Consider the following 18,045-nt stretch of genomic DNA (forward strand, 5'->3'; position numbering starts at 1 on the left):
CATCTGAATAAATAAAAAAATTCATTATATTTTAAATAATATGAACGATTTTAATATTTAAATCAAAGTAATAAATTAGTAAGTCCTATATAATAAAGTATACTAGTCTAGCTAGGATTGGTCAATAAAAAAAAACAACTAGGCACTTGGCCCTGAGAAATTCCCATGCGCTTGGCTTATTGTTTTTTTTTTTTTTTTTTCTATAAAGGACGGACAACAGGTTTTTAGAAAAAAAATAAATATAGATGACATGTTGTATGACACCTAAAACAAGATATTAGTGCCCCCAATGCCGCGAGAACGCGCAACCTCCATTTTAATATGTCCCTGATCACTTGAGCCAGGACTCAAAATAATTATGTAATGAATTAGAAAATATATTAACCTTGTTAAATGTTCATATAAAAAGCTAAAACCACCCAATATAGTTTTTTTTAAAATTTTGTTAACGAGAAACCATTTATTTTATAAGCATTTAGGAGGGTCCAATTTACAATTTTAAGGATATAATTGAATAACTTATGAAACCACAGGGAGAGAAATAAACTTTGGTGCCGTGCCCCTAGAGTAGCTCCGCCCTGCATGCGACGCTCAATTTACCGTTTGATTTTTATTTTTTAAAAAATATTTTTGATATTAATATATTAAAATATTAAAAAATAAATAAATTAATTTTAAAAAAAAAACACTTTAAATTTTTTTTTTTAAAAAGTGAAAAACGCAAACAAGTAGAGAAACGCTGCGGTCAATGATAGCTGGAATCCACATTCGGAACCCGGCTTGCGTAATTTCCTACCGAGGTTGTAGTTGTCCGTAGTCCCTCGTGCTTTCATCTCGTCTTCTTTGAACTTTCACATGAACGTTCCTTGCAGGTCACGCCATGATCGAGTTCATTTATGGTGACAGGTGCACCTAATGCTAAGGTGGTGGCGGACTGGTGGTAGAATCACAGGTAATAATTAAGCACCACCCGGTGCGCTGGCCAGCTGGCACACCTCCATCTCCACACCTTTAACATCAGCAAGAACCATACGCCATGAAAACTATGGTAAACCCGTCGGTGCATGGAATATGTAGGTGTAATGTCAATTTTTACCTCTCTTGGAGCCCATCCATTATTTTAGTGTTCCTTCCTCTCGTTTGGTCAACCTAAAGCTTTCTCTCGCTCCAAAAGTTTATCCTCGAAAGCGAAACACACGAGTCGACCTGACGAGTGATTGTTCTCGAGTCCTTTTCCGGACGGCCTTGCTACCTCGCTTCTTTTCTGGTACACCTTGCTCCCTCATCGAGGGTTTAAAAAAGAAGAAGAACAGCCATATCTTGACCTAGATTCAGGAGCCATTTTGATTTAACAGTCGAGCCGGGTCCTGTGGGTGATGGAGTAAAAGCTTCGATCACGACATTGACTGGTATCTGTCGCTCACATCACATCCGCCCGTCGATCCATTTAATCAAGCAAGCAATACAGACCTGTCTGGAATTCCAAACGTCGCTGTATGCACGTATAAAATAAAAAGAGAAGGAAGGGATTGTGTAATTAGATGAATAATGATGAAAAGTGCAAGGGTATGTTTAACAAAAACAAGCAACTCTTTAGTCATACTTTACAAAGATTGTCTAACTGAGCTGTATAGAAAAATATTAAATAGGATCTATGAAAAATAGAATGTTATTTGTTTTTAAATAACTCCTAACAATTTGCCCGTTAAAATTAGATTTTTAGTTCAGATTCAATCGAGAGAAAGGCGTGACATAGATTCAATGCCAAAATATATATAGATTTTACATGGTAGAGAGATTTCCTCGAGATGTCCGATCATTGAAAACAAAAAAGTGATGTTTACAGAGTTTTTTTTTTTTTTTTTTTTTTTAAATGTCAAAAGCTGAAAGCCTTCCAGACGACATGCATCTCAAAGGTTTTAAGCTTGATTTGGTTCCTTGTTCGTGTCGTCCAAAAAGATGAAAACAAGAGTGAAATTCTCTAATTATTTTGAAATATTAACATTAAAAATTAAAAAAATAATTTTAAAAAATAATATCAACCACACACTGAGGCATTCTCCATGAATACAAAAATATCTAATTCGCAGTGTTCACCTTCTAGAGAGATGACCCTTCGAATACATATCTGAGCGCTCCTTGTTTTTGTGGTCACGAGCACCTCCTGAATCAATTTAGAGTTTCCTGTTTATTTATTGTCTTCTTCACTAGCTATAAGTATATGACATGACATTTAATGAAGTCATGTGCCTCCTGGCCACCACCGCGTGACAGAGTGCTTGGAAGATAGATTTTTTTCTTATTTATTTGTTTATTAATATGAATAACCGGACTAATTTATATGCACTCTAATTAATTTAAAATATTAATGGTTGTGAAATTTATGGAATTTAAATTGATAATTTTTTTTTAAACCTGAAATCTAAAACCTAAATTAATTAAGCTATAATATTTACAAATATGATTATAAAAACAAATATTTAATATAAACAAAATACATTAAAAATAAAATAAAATTTAGCATTAAAATATATTTTTTAAAAAATTATAAGAACTAGATATTTAATTGCTTAAAAAAATAAGCATAGAAGACAAAATATTTTAAATAAATTACGCACCTACCATCAATTTTATCTATTTTTGTCACTTTAGTTTATTTTTTCTTTCAATTAACCCCAAATAAAACATGCAACTGATCTCTAATTTATATTCAAAATAACTTAATTTGTATATAAAAAAAAAATTTAAAGATCAATTTTTTTTTAAAAAAAATTTAGTGCTCTAATCCCTAATAAAATATGAGAAAATTAACAATAATTTAACTAACAGTAAAGAAACCACAAGTTTTTGCTTTATACTTAAAAATACCTTTATTTACAAAATACAACGAAGTTTGGATGGATTTTTTTTTATTATTAAAGAGTTCAAAATTTAATGTTAGTTTGTCAAATAAACTTAAAAAAATTGAAAAAATTAAGGAATAACTTACGAAATATATTTTATTGGAACAATTTATTTTTTTATTTATAAATATATTACAATAAAATAGTTTGAATTCCTCGTACTCGATCAAAAGAAGTGAAAAATTAGTATAACAAGATGCAAAAAAATTAAGCAGTATATATGATTATGATTATAATTATTTTTGTATTAAAATAATATTTTTTTATTTTTTAAAAATTATTTTTAAAATTAATTTATTACAACGATATAAAACATTAAAATAATACTAATTTTTAATAAAATTAAAATTTTTAAAAATATAAATTAACGTCTTTTTTCATAGACTGATAAAATGTTTGGGAATGCGGTTAAAACCACGTTTCCAAAAAGTTCAAAAGTTTTTTTTTTTTTTTTAAAATTATTTTGATATATTAATATTAAAAATAATTTTTAAAAAATAAAAAAAACATTATTAATATATATTTAAATATAAAAAATTATTTAAAAAACAACTATTATTATACTATAAACACAATCAATTTCCAAGCTGGACCAGCCATCTGCAGGCGCGTAAGCAAAAGCGAATGATTTAAATTCAAATTACATTAATTATGATTTTGTCTGTAAAATAAAAGAGATGAAGCAAGGGACAAAATCCCGAGAGGGGAAAGCTGAAGAGATAAGACTTACAAGTAAACTAGACACGATGGGGTGGTCTACATCAATCAACACAAACATTTGAATGACGTGGCAATATTCATTGAAAATCACCAAGTCCACAAGGAAACGGATCAGAGATCAGAACCAGACCAGACCAGACCAAACCAGACCGAGCAGAAACAAAACCCCCTATGCTCCTCCTCATGTTTATCAGACCGAGAAAATCAGCAGCAAGAAAGTAGGCAGGAACCCTTAAATCCCAACAAAACCTTAGTTTCATCTAAACCCTCAAAGAACCTCTCTCTCATCTGTTCTTTTCTGATTCCTGAACGCTTCTTTTTCTCTGAGCTCTCGTTTTGTTCTCTTTATCTTTGTTTCACTTGTGATGCCTGCTTGTTAATCTACAAGGTGCGTTGTTAACTCAGCGTCCTCGTCCTCTCTATCTCTTCTTTCTCATTGAAGTGCTGGTTTTGATTTGGTATTTAATTGATCACGGCTATCGTTTTATCATTGCTTAATCATGCCTTTGAGTGGATTTTTGATGATGTTTGTAAGTGACCCGGGGGGGGGGGGGGTTTGTTTGTAGTATCTTTTATGTTGTATGTTATTATAATCGGGAAGACTTAAGATGGTCCTTTTTTTTTCCTCTACAAATCTCACTGAACTGTGATTTTTCTCATATTAGTGATTCTTGCAGGGATAAGTTGAATGATTCGAAAACCATTTCCTCAAAACTTCATCATGGATTGCTAATTTTCTGTGATTACCAAGATAACTTATGTTGAATTACTATCTTTATATGCATGCAGTAATTTTATCCTTTCTGCTATGTTCAGAGTTCCTGTCTATGGCTATGTCGGTTGGACCGGTTGAGAATGAAGCATCGTTAAGTAGTGATCTCTTCTATGATATATTGAGGCGTCTTGATGGCCCCACATTGGCCAGTGCAGCTTGTGCTTGTGCTGCGTTCTGTTCCATTTCAAAAGAAGAGAAATTGTGGGATAATGTTTGTTCTTCTATGTGGCCTTCCACGAACAGGGAAGATGTTAGAAGTTTAATATCGTCAATTGGTGGATTCAGAAAGTTTTATGCAGACTGTTTTCCGCTTATTGTTAACAAGGAAGTAACTGAGTATCAATGGAACGATTACTTAGAGTACCCTGAAGAATGGACCGAGGCTGAATACTATGGTGATGTAGATGAATTTGAGAGTGTTGCACCGTCGGATTTTGTGTCCATTGTTGATATCAGGTACAAGGATAAAACAATCTGTTCGAAAGTACTGTGGGGCATCCCTAATGCCAATGAGTTCAATGGTTGGTTTTACAACTGTCCATTTCGTATTGATCTTCTTACCTATGCAGCTAGGGATGATGATAATGAAGGGAAAGTTTTCCTTTCGGTTTCTGATGGTCTGCCCCCAATTTTATCTATGGAGAAAGAAAGGAAGGATGGAAAACTATGGATGGAGCTTCGTGATGGGCTTCGACTTAGTTGGATTGTTGTTAACAAAAAAATCAAGCAAGCTGCCAATCTTGCTAGCTGGAGCCCTCTCGGTGGGCAAAGGCATTGGCCTACAGACAAGGATTTTGTGATACGCTTTGGATCTGTACTTTCTGCGAAAGACATTCTTCCATGTCAAGTAGTAGAATGCATCCTTATCATGAAGTTTAGAGTGATCCACACTGAAGGAGAGGGCGTTCAGACAACTCTCAAATTAACAGAGCTGAGCATGCAGTTGGAAGACATGGAAGGCGCTCATGTCAATGGAAGAAATAGTTTGCTTATTCTCAAGGAAGCATTGAGCTGCCGCAGGAGCAAAAACCACAGTGAAGTTCTCGAGTCTTGTCATTTGTACTCAAAAGCGCAGAGCGAGTTAAGAGAGGAGAAGATGAAAATCGAAAGCAGGTTAGATAGGCTTTGTATCGTAACTGGCATTGCTGCTTTCCTCACATTCTGGTACTACATTTTGTGAGAACTGAAATGCATCTGTTACTGTAATCACTCTTAGCCAGAGCTCTAACAAACTTTCCAGATGTGTACCTTTCCTTGTGTACAAATCAATTTTGCTCCTGGTAATAAAACTACTGATTTCATTATCCTGGTTGGTTTGAGAACACTATCTTCTCTATATAAATCTGTATCACGAAGGCAGTACCGGAAGAAGCATACCTCGCCATGGTGTTTCTCGTTCTTGGTCACTGAGAATGAACCGATCATTAAGGTAAGAGCACGGATTTATTACAGTATTCTCTAGCTTGATTAAATATATTTTCTGAGCACGTAGCTCAGCCCATCACCTCTTTTGTTTTGTTGGCACTGTCTGCACCCTGGTCTTCATAACTATCCTGTGAGCAATCGTCTTACTTCATTGTCCCAACTTTTTGGCCTATTTAGTTCATGCTTCTCGAGTAAATCTGAATCAATAAACATTTGCTGAGCGTTGCAAAATGTGATATCAGCATGGTATCAGTTGACCTGCACTCAGGTTTTCTAAATGAATATAGCTGAGTAAATCCTTTCCAAGCTCCAGCAACAATCACTAGACTTGTTTTCTATGGAGGTTGCTTTAAACAAAAGCAAACCTGTTACCAAAGAAAATGCCCCTCTAGCTATGCTCCTTGTTATGGTATTTCCAGCAGGCAATGGATGATCCTTGGACACAGCTTATTGAGAAAGGATTCGATGCGTTTCATATAACTTCCTTTCATAACTCAGGGGGTGGTTTGAAAATCCAAAACAAACAAGTTTTCTGTTTCTATTTCAAATATTTGGAAACAAAAACATAAACCAAAAGCAGCAGATGATACCAAACAAAGCCAGGTTACAACGTTCCTGTTTTCCATGACATCTCTGATTTCTGACAAGAAATCATTTCATTTCTTACTAAGGTCCTGAATAGGTACTTCTAGTCCCAGATCGAGAAAATGCTCAGCGATCCAAAAGGTATACCAGATGCTGGCCCATGGCTATGGATCTAGCCTCGTTTCATGTGGGAATGGCTAAAAGGATCCAATAACGTTGCTGTTTCTTTGTGATCGGTGTATATTTGCACATTTTATAGTTTGTGCTTTAGAGAGTGTTTGAAGTGGGATAACTTTGTTTTCAATTATTTTTAAAGAATATATTTTACTTGAAAAAAATAGTTTTTTTATAATTTTAACATGTTATTATTTAAAAAAAACTATTTTAATACAAATTTAAGTAAAAATAACTTTTAAAAACACTTGGAGATGGAATTTATTGATATCAACCCATTTGCCGACATGCCTGAATTATCATTTTTTGTCCTATGTCTGAATTCTTTTTCATTTTTTTTTTTAACAACCATCAAGAAGTAGTGAACTGGTGAGGATCAGGAGCACCTTCCACTGATGTTCCTCTACCGGTCAATGGATGCTCTGTTCTTTGAAGGATTACCGCGGATTAAAGAATCACAGTACGTGATAATTTAGCTAGAGCACACATCCTTTTTAAAATATTTTTTATTTTAAAATATATTTTAATAATTTATATTTATATATATTTAAAATTTATTTTTAACATGACATATTAAAACTATATATATAATTAATTTAAAATTAAAAAGATTAATTTTTTTTAAAAAAATAGTTGAACCATGATACTAAACAGTATGGGCACTCTTTTTAATTTCCATGACATTTGAAATGTTAGGATTTAAGTTCTATTTAATTCCTGTTTATTTTTGTGTTTTAAAGTATTTTAAAAAAAAATAATCTTTTTTTTTATTTATTTTACTTTAAAATAATATTTTTTTAGTGTTTTTAGATTATTTTTAATATACTAATATTAAAAATAAATTTTAAAAATAAAAAAATATTATTTTAATATATTTATAAATAAAAAAATATTTTAAAAAACAATTCACAAATATTGATATTCTCTCTTTTCTCTAATGCATTTAGTGACATCGGTTCCTTAAATCAGAAAGAAAAAATTACCCTTAACTTAAAAATTTATATATTTAACTTTATACATGTGTTAATATAAAAAAAAAATCAATAAAAAAAAGTTCAATCATTTACTATTATTTTTATTTATTGATTAACAAACTCTTGTAATATTAATATTAAATCTTTACCAAAAAAATAAAAATAACTAAATTTTTATATTTCATTAAACACTTTATGTGGAGCGCAAAATCCACATTAATTTCATAATTTTCATCAAACAAACCTAATAGATTCGCAAACTAAGTGCGCAATTCATACAGCACCTTCGAGTTTCCCAGTAAACATCAAATAGATGTTAAGGTTGTTTTTTTCGCAGGAACAGTAACCATTGTCTTTACATGAACCCCAGCTCTCCTCACTTCCCTGCCCTGCTGAACCTTAGCAGTTAGCTACATCTCAATTGAAGACTCTATAAAGAAAACCGTGAAGATGGTGAAGGAAACCCCAAGAACAAGGAGAGTTTCATGAAATGAGAGTCTCGAATATATTTTTTGTGAATCCAATTTTTTTTTGGAGTGATTATATAATTTTGAGAATATTTGTGGTATTTTGTTTTTATTTTTATGTTCTGATATCATGTTAAATATTAAAGAAAAATATAAAAATTAAAAAAAGTGATACTAGAATTTGATTAATACTGTGATCACAGTAATCCAAAGAATGCGAAGCATACCTGGGGTTCTCTGTCTCTCTCTTTTCTTGAGATCGAGACTCCATTGGAAGGAACCAACGGGAGTCCCTCCTCTGTATGCTTGCCACTGCTGTTCCTGACAGTTCTTCTATATATGAGGTGAATGGGAGTCCAATCACCAAGCACAAAGGGTTCCTGGCGTTCATGTTCAAGGACTTAAATTGCACCGTTGAATATTTAGGGCTCCATTTCTAATGGTACAAGGTCGCCCCCCTGCCGGAGCTCCGAATGAGGTGAGGATGACTGTAAGAGTGCATACATTGGACTGGACTTCCCCCAAGTGGAAAGATGCGGATGTGCGAATTATTAACTCTGGCCATTGGTGGAACTATGGGAAGACCATTAGAGGGTAAGTTTAACACATCCAGTTACGGGTTCCTAAGGTAGCCTTTAATCATTTGCTTTATGTTTTAAAACTACATAAATTTACTTCAAAACAATCTAGAGAAGATTTATTTTGTCTCTTTATCTTCAAAATATGTTTCTATCTTTTTCTAACACTAAGTGCTAGTCTTTGTGTCTTTATATGTAGCTATTTTCAACTTTTGGCATCGCTGAATCTGGAGAATACCACACTGGGGCACAATAATTATCTATAGCTTTTTAGCACAACTGGTCTGCATATATGCATAATTAAGACCATTTGAGGGTAAAGCTTTACCTTCATGAGCTGGCTCCTGTGTGTGTGTACACGCACGTGCTCAAGCATACGCTTTCTGGTTTTTTGACTTTGCCCTATAGAATTAGGATAAGCCATATGGTTACTGTAGCTGGTCTGCCTAAAATGCATGTTTTACGTTGGAAAATGCATCTGCCAGATTATAGAAATTTAGGCCTCAAGTGGCTAGTTTAGATCCTTGAAGATACACACATCTTGTTTATTCATGTAGTCTCAATCTGAGTGGCAGAGAGTAAGACATGTTATCTGATCACTTAAAAATGACCTGGTTCTTTTGTGTGTAAGTGTGCGAGAGCGTAAACTATCGGGTTTTTTTTTTTTTTTTTTTTTTTAACTTGTGGCACTATAGAACTAGGATAAGACCATATGAGTGCAAAGATAGTCTTTATATAACCTTTTCTTTAGCTGATGTATATGTGCAATATGTTTTTTCTCAGCTCAGCAACATGGGGATTTAGTGGGGGGGGAAATCCTTGTGAATACACAGAATAACTTGGAGATGAAGCATGCTTTCGTGTGGCAAAACACATCTGGCAACATTATGGAAATTTAGGCCCAAGGTGACAAGTTTAGAAGGAGATAGGTATATACAGTTTGTTTGTTCACAAAAGAGTTTCAATCGGAGGGCAGAGCTTTTGAAAACATAACATGCATTGTACTTTTGCTGAGTAAAAGAAAATGTGTTTCTGTTAGCCATGAATATGGTAAAGAAATTATTCATGGTGAGATTATAGATCTTTTGAATGCCATAGATTTACTGCAGAGTCTGCCGAAACTTGCATCTTTCTATTGAGCTTGAACACACCAACATATGGAGGAAGTTCTTTGGTGTTTGTTCAGTTGCATATGAGATGGCGTGTGCCATTGTAGATGTAAACAGAATATTATGAAAAGTTGAGCGCACGAGAAGGGATAAAGTAAAGACAGAATATGAATTTGAGGATTATTCCCAACATCCTAAGCCATGATAACCTATCAGGTTTGCACTGGTAATGAATCCTCTTTACCACTTTTAAACCAAAAGTCCAAATGTTGTGGGTTAAGATGGTTTGCGGTCTTCAACTGGAGTATGGCATTCAAACCAATGATTAAACTTGATTTATGGACACAATGGAGAAAATATGAAAGGGTTTTTATCTATTTCTTTTTTATTACCGCATATAAAATCACCCACAGCTGGTACGTTTGCCTTGCAATAAAACCACAATCTTCTTGTTGCTTCTGGCATTTCATTTCATTATACCATCAGAGTAACAATCTTCTTGTTGCATGCTTTTATCAGTTCTAGTTGTCATTTTACACTGTTAAGATGTTGCATCCTCGCTCATGCACACTTCATGTAGGAAGAGGCAAGGTCAGAAATCAGAATATGATTTGTTCGAGGATTTAATTGTCTCGGAGCTGCTAGTGAAGCTATTGTCTGTTCATGCTGTTAAACTTATTGAGATCAAACACAAAAAGGAGGCTAGAATTCTGAATAAACTGTATATTATGAATGCATAGTCTTAACCTAATTACAAATAAAGTATATATAGGTTAAACTGAAAGTACTATTCTACCCTTAATAAATAAGACAACATAAATATTAATTAACATCTCCCCTCAAACTCACGATGCGGCAGTTGCAAGCATCGAGAGTTTGCCAACTAGAAAACAAAAACGAGATATGGAATGCGCCTTGGTAAAGAAATCTGCAATCTGCAATGAAGAAGGAACAAAGGGCAAAGTAATGGTTCCATGCTTGAGATGATGACGAGTAAGATGACAATCGATTTCAATGTGCTTAGTCCGCTCATGAAAAACCGAGTTGTGAGCAATCTGAATAGAACTCTGGTTGTCACAATACATAGGAGTAGGATGGGAAAAGGAAACTCCCATATCAGCAAGTAACCAAATAATCTCTTTGGTAGTAGATGCCATGGCACGATTATTTTGCTTCGGTGGATGATTGAGAAATAATCGATTGTTTCTTACTTCTTCCAAGAAATAAGAGAATCACCTAAAAAAGATTACAAAACACCGGTAACAGACTTACGATCTGTGGGTCACTACCATGATCTAGCATCAGAGTATGCACGTAACTCCTAAGGAAGAGGTGGATGAAAGTAAAAGACTTTGAAAAACTGTACCCGAAGATATCGCAAAATACGAAGAACAGCTGCCCAATGAACAGTAGTAGGAGAAGCAACAAACTGACTAACAACTATGAACAGCATATGCAATATCTGGACGAGTAATGGTGAGATATACCCAAACTCCAACAATAAGTGGGCGGTATAAAGTAGGATCTATCAAAGGTAAACCATCAGAAGAAGAGTACCTTGCGTTAACCTCAATAGGAGTATCCACAGTCTTGTTATCAGTAAGTCTAGCCCGCTCAAGAATATCTGCAACATATTTCGACTGAGAAAGAAGGTAACCTCTAGGTGAGTATGCTACCTCAATACCCAGGAAATATCGAAGATAACCCAAATCCTTCATTCTCAAATCGTCTAGCCAACTCTGTCTTCCAAAACTGAAATACCATCAATGTCATCACCAGTAATAATCATGTCATCAACAATATAAAGACAGAATGCATACGACGCTGCATTCAGTGCACTTAATAAAAAGAGCAGAATCATGACTGCTAGAAACAAAGGCCAAGTGACGAGATCACAATAGAGAATTTCTCAACCAAGCACGGGGTGCTTGTTGAGACCATATATGCTTTCTTAAGCTTTACAAACATATCCAGAGTCATGTGAAATACCAGGAGGGTGGGTGCCATATAAACTTCTTCTTGAAGATCTCCATTCAAGAAGGCATTTTTAACATCAAGTTGAGAAATATGCCATTGACGAATCGAAGCTACGGCAATAAGAGTACGAATAGTAGTCTTTTTGCAACCGGAGCAAATGTCTCCTCATAGTCCATACCATACTGTTGAGAGTATCCTTTGGCAAACCAACCTAGCTTTATTATCGCTCAATAGACCCATCAGAATTAGTCTTGATCTTATACCACCCAAACGACAAACCAACAACACTCTTACCAGGAGGTAGAGGAACCAGATCCCAAGTATCTGTTTTAGCAATGCAGAAAGTTCCTCATCCATAGCTTGCTGCCAAAGCGGATCAAGAATTGCCTCTTTTAGGAAGAGGGCTAACAAGACAATGAATAGAGGCTAAAAAGGAAGTAAATGATGAAGAATAACAAGAATAAGCAAAATCTGGTAAGTTTTGTGGACTTACGAATACGGATGGACTGGCGTGGAGGTGGATCCACATCTCAGATGAAGCTTGAGGGGCTGTAGATGAGAATGGAGGCTTCAGTGTTGCCAGAGAGTAAAGTACAGTACCTGCAGAGTTATGAGTACAAATTGATCGATACATGGGGAGAGCTATCATTACCAGAATCCTCAGAAAATGGATCTATACTAATAAGATCAGATTTAGTCAGGTTATGAGTAGTTGGATGGAATAGAAAAGAAAGGTATATGCTGCAAGGAAGACAAATTGACGAGACAGCATATAAATTGTTATCATCAAAACAACGATAACCCTTTTTAAGCTACCATTAGCCAGAAACACAAATAGCGGATCGAGAGGATGCTTACATTCGGTTCTAGCAAGTTAAGAAACGAAACAATATCAACCAAAGACTCTAAATGAGGAATAATCAGGGACTCTCATATAACTTTTCAAAAGGATAGACCGAGAACTATTGTAATGAGTTATTAGTATTAGTTAGATTGGAATTGTATTAATCAAGCTTTTACAGGTTTAGAAGCAGCTTCTCACCAAAATCACTAGAAAACAAAAAGAGACAACAAGAGAGAACGAAGTTTTCGAAATGTGCCACTATGTTTTCTTTCAGCAACAGCAATTTTGCTGCAGGAGTATCTGTACATGAAGTTTTGGTGGATGGTTCATCATAGGGCAAGCAATTTGGCCAAAATTTATTAGAGAAGTGTAATATTCCCCAGCTTATAAATCACCATTAGGTTGACATTTGATAAAAGTAGAATATTGATCTTTGATAAAGAGCTCTGGAAGAAGCTGCTATATTGCAAGAATTCAGAACGAGATGTTTTCATTAAATAAACCCAACAATAACGAGTATGATCATCATAAAAGAGACATAATATCGAGACTCTCCTTTGTGGGCACAGGAGAAGGTCCCCCATACATAGATACATCAGAAGAATCAAAATCAAATGGGTGGAAGAAAACAGAAATAAGCTTCGAGTTAAAAAGGTAAGGCGGAAAATATTTGCCAATATTACATCCACTACAAGAATCAGTAAAATGTCACAACAAGTGTTTCAAATTTCGTGCTAAAGCTTCCTGGCCAAAAAATTCTGCAACACGAGAAGACGAAATCTGACCTAGACGGGCAATGCCATACATAAAAACATAGAAGATGTAGAAATACTCAACGAAAGGAAGACCAAATCAATGTATAAGTAGTCAGTTGAGGCAGCACAGCAAACTGCATTTACTCATCCAATAATGATATAGCTCCATTATCCCTACGGCCTGTCCCAAGTCAGCTTCCTGAGACTGGCAGAATCTGATTATTCAACAAAGAACACAAAAACATGACTTAATATCACAGAATCAACATAATTGACAACAGACAGAAGATTCAATTTGAGTTGTGGAAAGATAATACATTATTAGGGAGAAGACATGTGAGGTGTGACAATCAAACCACCACGTTCCTGTAGCATTTGATGCCATCAGCAGTCATAACAGGGAATGGAGGATAAAGGGACTATAGAGACTCATTAAAAGATGAGGAATCATGGAGACATATGATGAGAGCACCAAGAATCAGACCCATTCAAATGTATCATACCTGAGGAATACATGGGCATCTTGGACCTCATGAAAAAAGAAGCGGACATTGCTTGTGGCTGCAAGGAGAGAAACTTCTGAAATTGCTCAGCCAAAACATATTAGGATCGGTAATAACTCGAGGAAAGCTTACTGAGCCATCTCAAATTGTGGTGTTTAGTGGTATTATAACCCTGAGTGTGGTCTAAAGCATTAGATTGTGACTGGATTTCCAGGCTTCCAAGCTTGATTCTGATGTCTCAACTCTAGGACACATGAGCCTCCAATGACCTTTCTGCTTACAGAACGGCTGCACTCATCGAAGCCAAACCCTTGTTGTGAGGACTTTATTCTGAATGATTAGAGACATGACCTAGAAGTACTGCTTAGTACTTGGGGTGAAGGCATTTGAAGCATAAAGAATTCCTTTTTCAGAATAGACTGAAAACGTTATTTCTTCAAGCCAATAACTCACTGACAACAGAGTCAACAGAAGGCAGTGGAGAACGATGCCAGAATTGAACCTCTAAGTCCTTCGAAATCACTGTGAAGTGCTGTTAAAAAGTACCAATCTTGCTGCTCTCTACGCTCAATATAGGCACCACATGCCTTTAATTCTGGCGATTCAGTAAGAGCCAATTGATCCCAAAGATCTGTCATAGCAGAATAAAACTCTTGAATACTCATATTCTTCTGATGAAGAGCTCGTATGTCATCTCCTAATTGATTACTGTTTTGCAAAATTTGATTGTGTGAATAACTTTTGCAGATGATCCCAAACCTCTTTTGCTGTCTCATATTTCGCCAACTGCGTACCTATTGAATGCTCAAACAGAATTGTTGATCCAAGTAATGATCTTTGCATTATTTGCTTCCCATGTTATCTATCAAACCAGCATCCCCCTCCTCAAATATTCTTAGGTATCACATTAAGTTCCACTAACATACCCCCACAATCTTCTTACCCTTAAGGAATTTCTCGATTACATAACTCCAATAGAATAGTTCTTCCCATCCAACCTCACCTCACAGACTGAAGCGAATCATCTCTTTCAGTAGCCATAATCAACAATCACAAATAACCAGAATGCAAAAGCATCGGAAACAAATACTCAATTGCAGAAACTAAACAAATATCTTCTCGAAATTATTACGATTACTCCCAAAACACAAAACAAATTTGCAAAAACTGAACGCAGATACCAAAATTGCAGAAGCTGAAGGGAAGACGAAATACCAAAATAATTGCAGAAACTGTCGAAATGCCAAAATAATTGCAGAGGACTGTCGAAATACCTAGTTGGATCGCGAAGCTGGTATTTGGGATTAAGCTTCGTTCCATAAAACCAGCTCTGATACCATGTTAAACTTATGAGAATCAAACACAAAAAGGAGGCTAGAATTCTGAATAAACTGTAATTATGAATGCATAGTCTTAACCTAATTACAAATAAAGTATATATAGGTTAAACTGAAAGTACTATTCTACCCTTAATAAATAAGACAACATAAATATTATTTAACACATGCTAACCTGAATTCTTTCCTCGCTAGACTGTCGACTAGCTCTTTTCAGCTCATGAGTTACTTGAGATGATTCCTTTGGTCTCAAATACTGCATCCTTCACATACTTGCTAACAAAATTGTGCGTGCGCATGTGAGTGTGTTATATCATGAATTTCCTTATGAAACAGAGGTGGTGACCGGAAGTCTCATGGTAGCTGTCATTTGGAAAAGCTTCCTGACTCAAGCTCAGTGCTGGATTCACCGGACATCCATTTCAAAATATTCTTTGATGTGTTATCGAAACATTCAAATGAATCACAAGCCATGAACTTGCATTTGTTGAATGTGACAAGCATGCCAGCACGAGAATGTAATGGCCACCATCCGTGCACTATCTAGGACCAAGTGGAGATCCACCCTCCCTACACCGTCAAGACTGCAGCCATTGGTGCCTGCCTGGTGTACCTGACACCTGGAATGAGCTTCTTTATACGCTTCTTCTCAAGTGGGAGTCGGTTCATGCACAAAATCTAACAGAATCTTCTCAAGCTCCTCTGACTGCACAGGAAGTTATCTGTTTTGACCAGCGTGATTAAAGAACAGCAGTTCATAGATCAAAGGTTGCTGTTTCCTCGAACCAATCAACAAAATCATCATTTGCTGAGTTGGCTGTGATGCGTTCGCTTCCAGGTCATCCACTTGATCAATCACAGTTTCCATCGACAATCTTTGGCAAAATTTAAGTTACACTGTTTTTTGATGAATTTTGTTCCCAGAATGATTGAGGACATTTCACAGGCATCGTGGACAAAGCAAAATTGATGGTTGAGAAGAGATACACAAAGGCATGCTTTTCTTTTTGTTATACAAAGTGCATTCATTGGGGCAGAACAACCATAGAAAGATTCTGATAACGCCACTTTTACACTGTATATGCAAAGCAAATACTGTTAATTTAACGGTACGATTTATCCTCCTCTGTAAATTTAACATTGTTAAAGAATGCAAAGAATCCAGGGCATGGAAATTCTCAAAGTACATACTATGCTAGTTTTGGGGGCCTTTATTTCCTTACAGTGCTCTTGAATTTGTGTTGGTTTCTTGACACGAGCATGGAAAAACTCGAAACTTAAACTAGAAATTTATGTATTAAGGATTTGGTTGGCCAAAAATAAGGACTTCCATGCCTTGATGGAAATCGAAAGCATGGGGCATTACCACTTCCCTATCAGGTGCTCCCTGTGAATTTATTATGCGCAATTTGCAGCGGGGTGAGCAAAATGGATCATGCAAAGGAGATTGAGGGTTTTAGAGATTAAGCATTCAAGAGGACAATGCCTGTCTTATCCCCTCCTTTGAAGTTATCCACTAGCTCTAACTTCCTTTATCTTGATGAAAGGAAAGGCCACTCCATGCTCCCCTGCTTTTGACAGCAGTGGATGACATTGACAATTTTTCGTCAATCATGATCGCATAACTTTCAAAGATAAAATCGGGGAGACATTCACGCACAAACAGGCATGCTTGAGAGTCCATAAGAATCCAAAATTAGAATGGGCATTGTTAAGAATTAAAACCAGAAAAACTAATAAGCCAAAATAACTAAATAAGAACGAATACATGATAACAAGTGACAGGAAAGAACAAGCAAAAACCTTATCAGCCAAACTGAGTACGAGAACATTGAAACGGATAAGTTTGGACACACTGTCCATAGTGTGCATAGATAACATGGTAGCCGAAGAAAAATCCTATCTTGTCGAGAGCCCAATTGTTTAATCAGAAAATGGGTATTGCTCATACCTAATCGTACAATCATGGAGCACCGAACGAGCCCCTATTCGGCTTTGACAACTCGCAAACATGGCTGTTTTAGCCGCACCAAGACATGTTGAGCAGTCGGAGCTGGTGAGGTTCCGATTACAAGCACCATGACCATAGGCAAAAGCATTAGGATAAGGAGAGATGTTGAAGTAGTCATAATTCTTGCTCGTTGGGATTACAGCCTCAATTTCTGCAAGGACATAAGCTAGACTAGTACCAAAAGGATCACCCTTTGAGTACACCCCTGAGTTGCAGAGAACAGTTGTCACGTTGGTATCAGGAACACTTGTAGCAATGACGCACAATCCAAAGAATCCCATGAAAACCAGGGCCAGCTTTGGAGGAAAGCCCATGTTTCTTGTTCTCTTGATTTTGATCAGAAATGCAGCTTCTCCTTGACTTCTTATTTCAAGCTTTCATTGGTTACTACATCATTTTTCACAATTAAAGGAGTGATTTTTGTCCTTTTAATGTGTCTTATATCTTATAAGAATAAATACAACCAAGCTCCTAAACCTATGACGTGTTTCACAGTTCGGTCCCCAACCCATGAAATCTCTCCATCTCTTCATTTTTTTTTTCTCATATGAGAGCTTCTCTCTCAATTATAAAAAATAAAAATAAAAAACGTCTGTCTCCTCCATTAATAGTTCTTTGGGGAAGAAGATGGATTAGAAGTCTTTGAATAAGGAGGATTGATTCCGACTCGGTCAAAAACAGTGTTCAATTTGCTCCATTAATAGTTATTTGGATCCTTTAATTGGAATTTGATTAATGTCTTTTTTTATCTTCGAATTTTGGAGAGTTAATTCATATGATTTTAGTGGCTTAAACGTGGAACTGGGCTTCTTCTTTTTCTTTGAGCTGACATTTTTTCCGACCATCTTGAATGAAAAAGTGGGTTCTTGATTTTTGGTTGGGATCATTTGATTCTGAGTGCTGAAACT

At 35.7% G+C, this 18,045-nt stretch overlaps 2 protein-coding genes across 2 annotated transcripts; one reads left to right on the plus strand and one right to left on the minus strand.

The window, feature by feature from the left end:
- The first annotated feature begins 3,696 nt into the window (after positions 1-3,696).
- Positions 3,697-5,702, plus strand: LOC118061705 (F-box protein At2g27310). The gene is made up of 2 exons (XM_035075239.2): positions 3,697-4,011; positions 4,440-5,702. Exon 2 carries the CDS (start codon positions 4,451-4,453, stop codon positions 5,576-5,578), a length of 1,128 nt encoding a protein of 375 aa, XP_034931130.1. The 5' UTR covers positions 3,697-4,011; positions 4,440-4,450; the 3' UTR covers positions 5,579-5,702.
- Positions 5,703-17,049: 11,347 nt separating this feature from the next.
- On the minus strand, positions 17,050-17,451 carry LOC118062292 (antifungal protein ginkbilobin-like protein). Its single transcript, XM_035076014.1, has one exon. It carries the CDS (start codon positions 17,449-17,451, stop codon positions 17,050-17,052), a length of 402 nt encoding a protein of 133 aa, XP_034931905.1.
- Between the last annotated feature and the right edge of the window lie 594 nt (positions 17,452-18,045).

This window comes from Populus alba, chromosome 5 (genome assembly GCF_005239225.2).
Source record: "Populus alba chromosome 5, ASM523922v2, whole genome shotgun sequence".
NCBI classification, from domain to species: domain Eukaryota; kingdom Viridiplantae; phylum Streptophyta; class Magnoliopsida; order Malpighiales; family Salicaceae; genus Populus; species Populus alba.

Bases quoted from the DNA above. Each gene is read 5' to 3' on its own strand.
- LOC118061705 (XM_035075239.2), top strand. From the start codon at position 4,451: ATGGCTATGTCGGTTGGACCGGTTGAGAATGAAGCATCGTTAAGTAGT.
- LOC118062292 (XM_035076014.1), bottom strand. From the start codon at position 17,451: ATGGGCTTTCCTCCAAAGCTGGCCCTGGTTTTCATGGGATTCTTTGGA.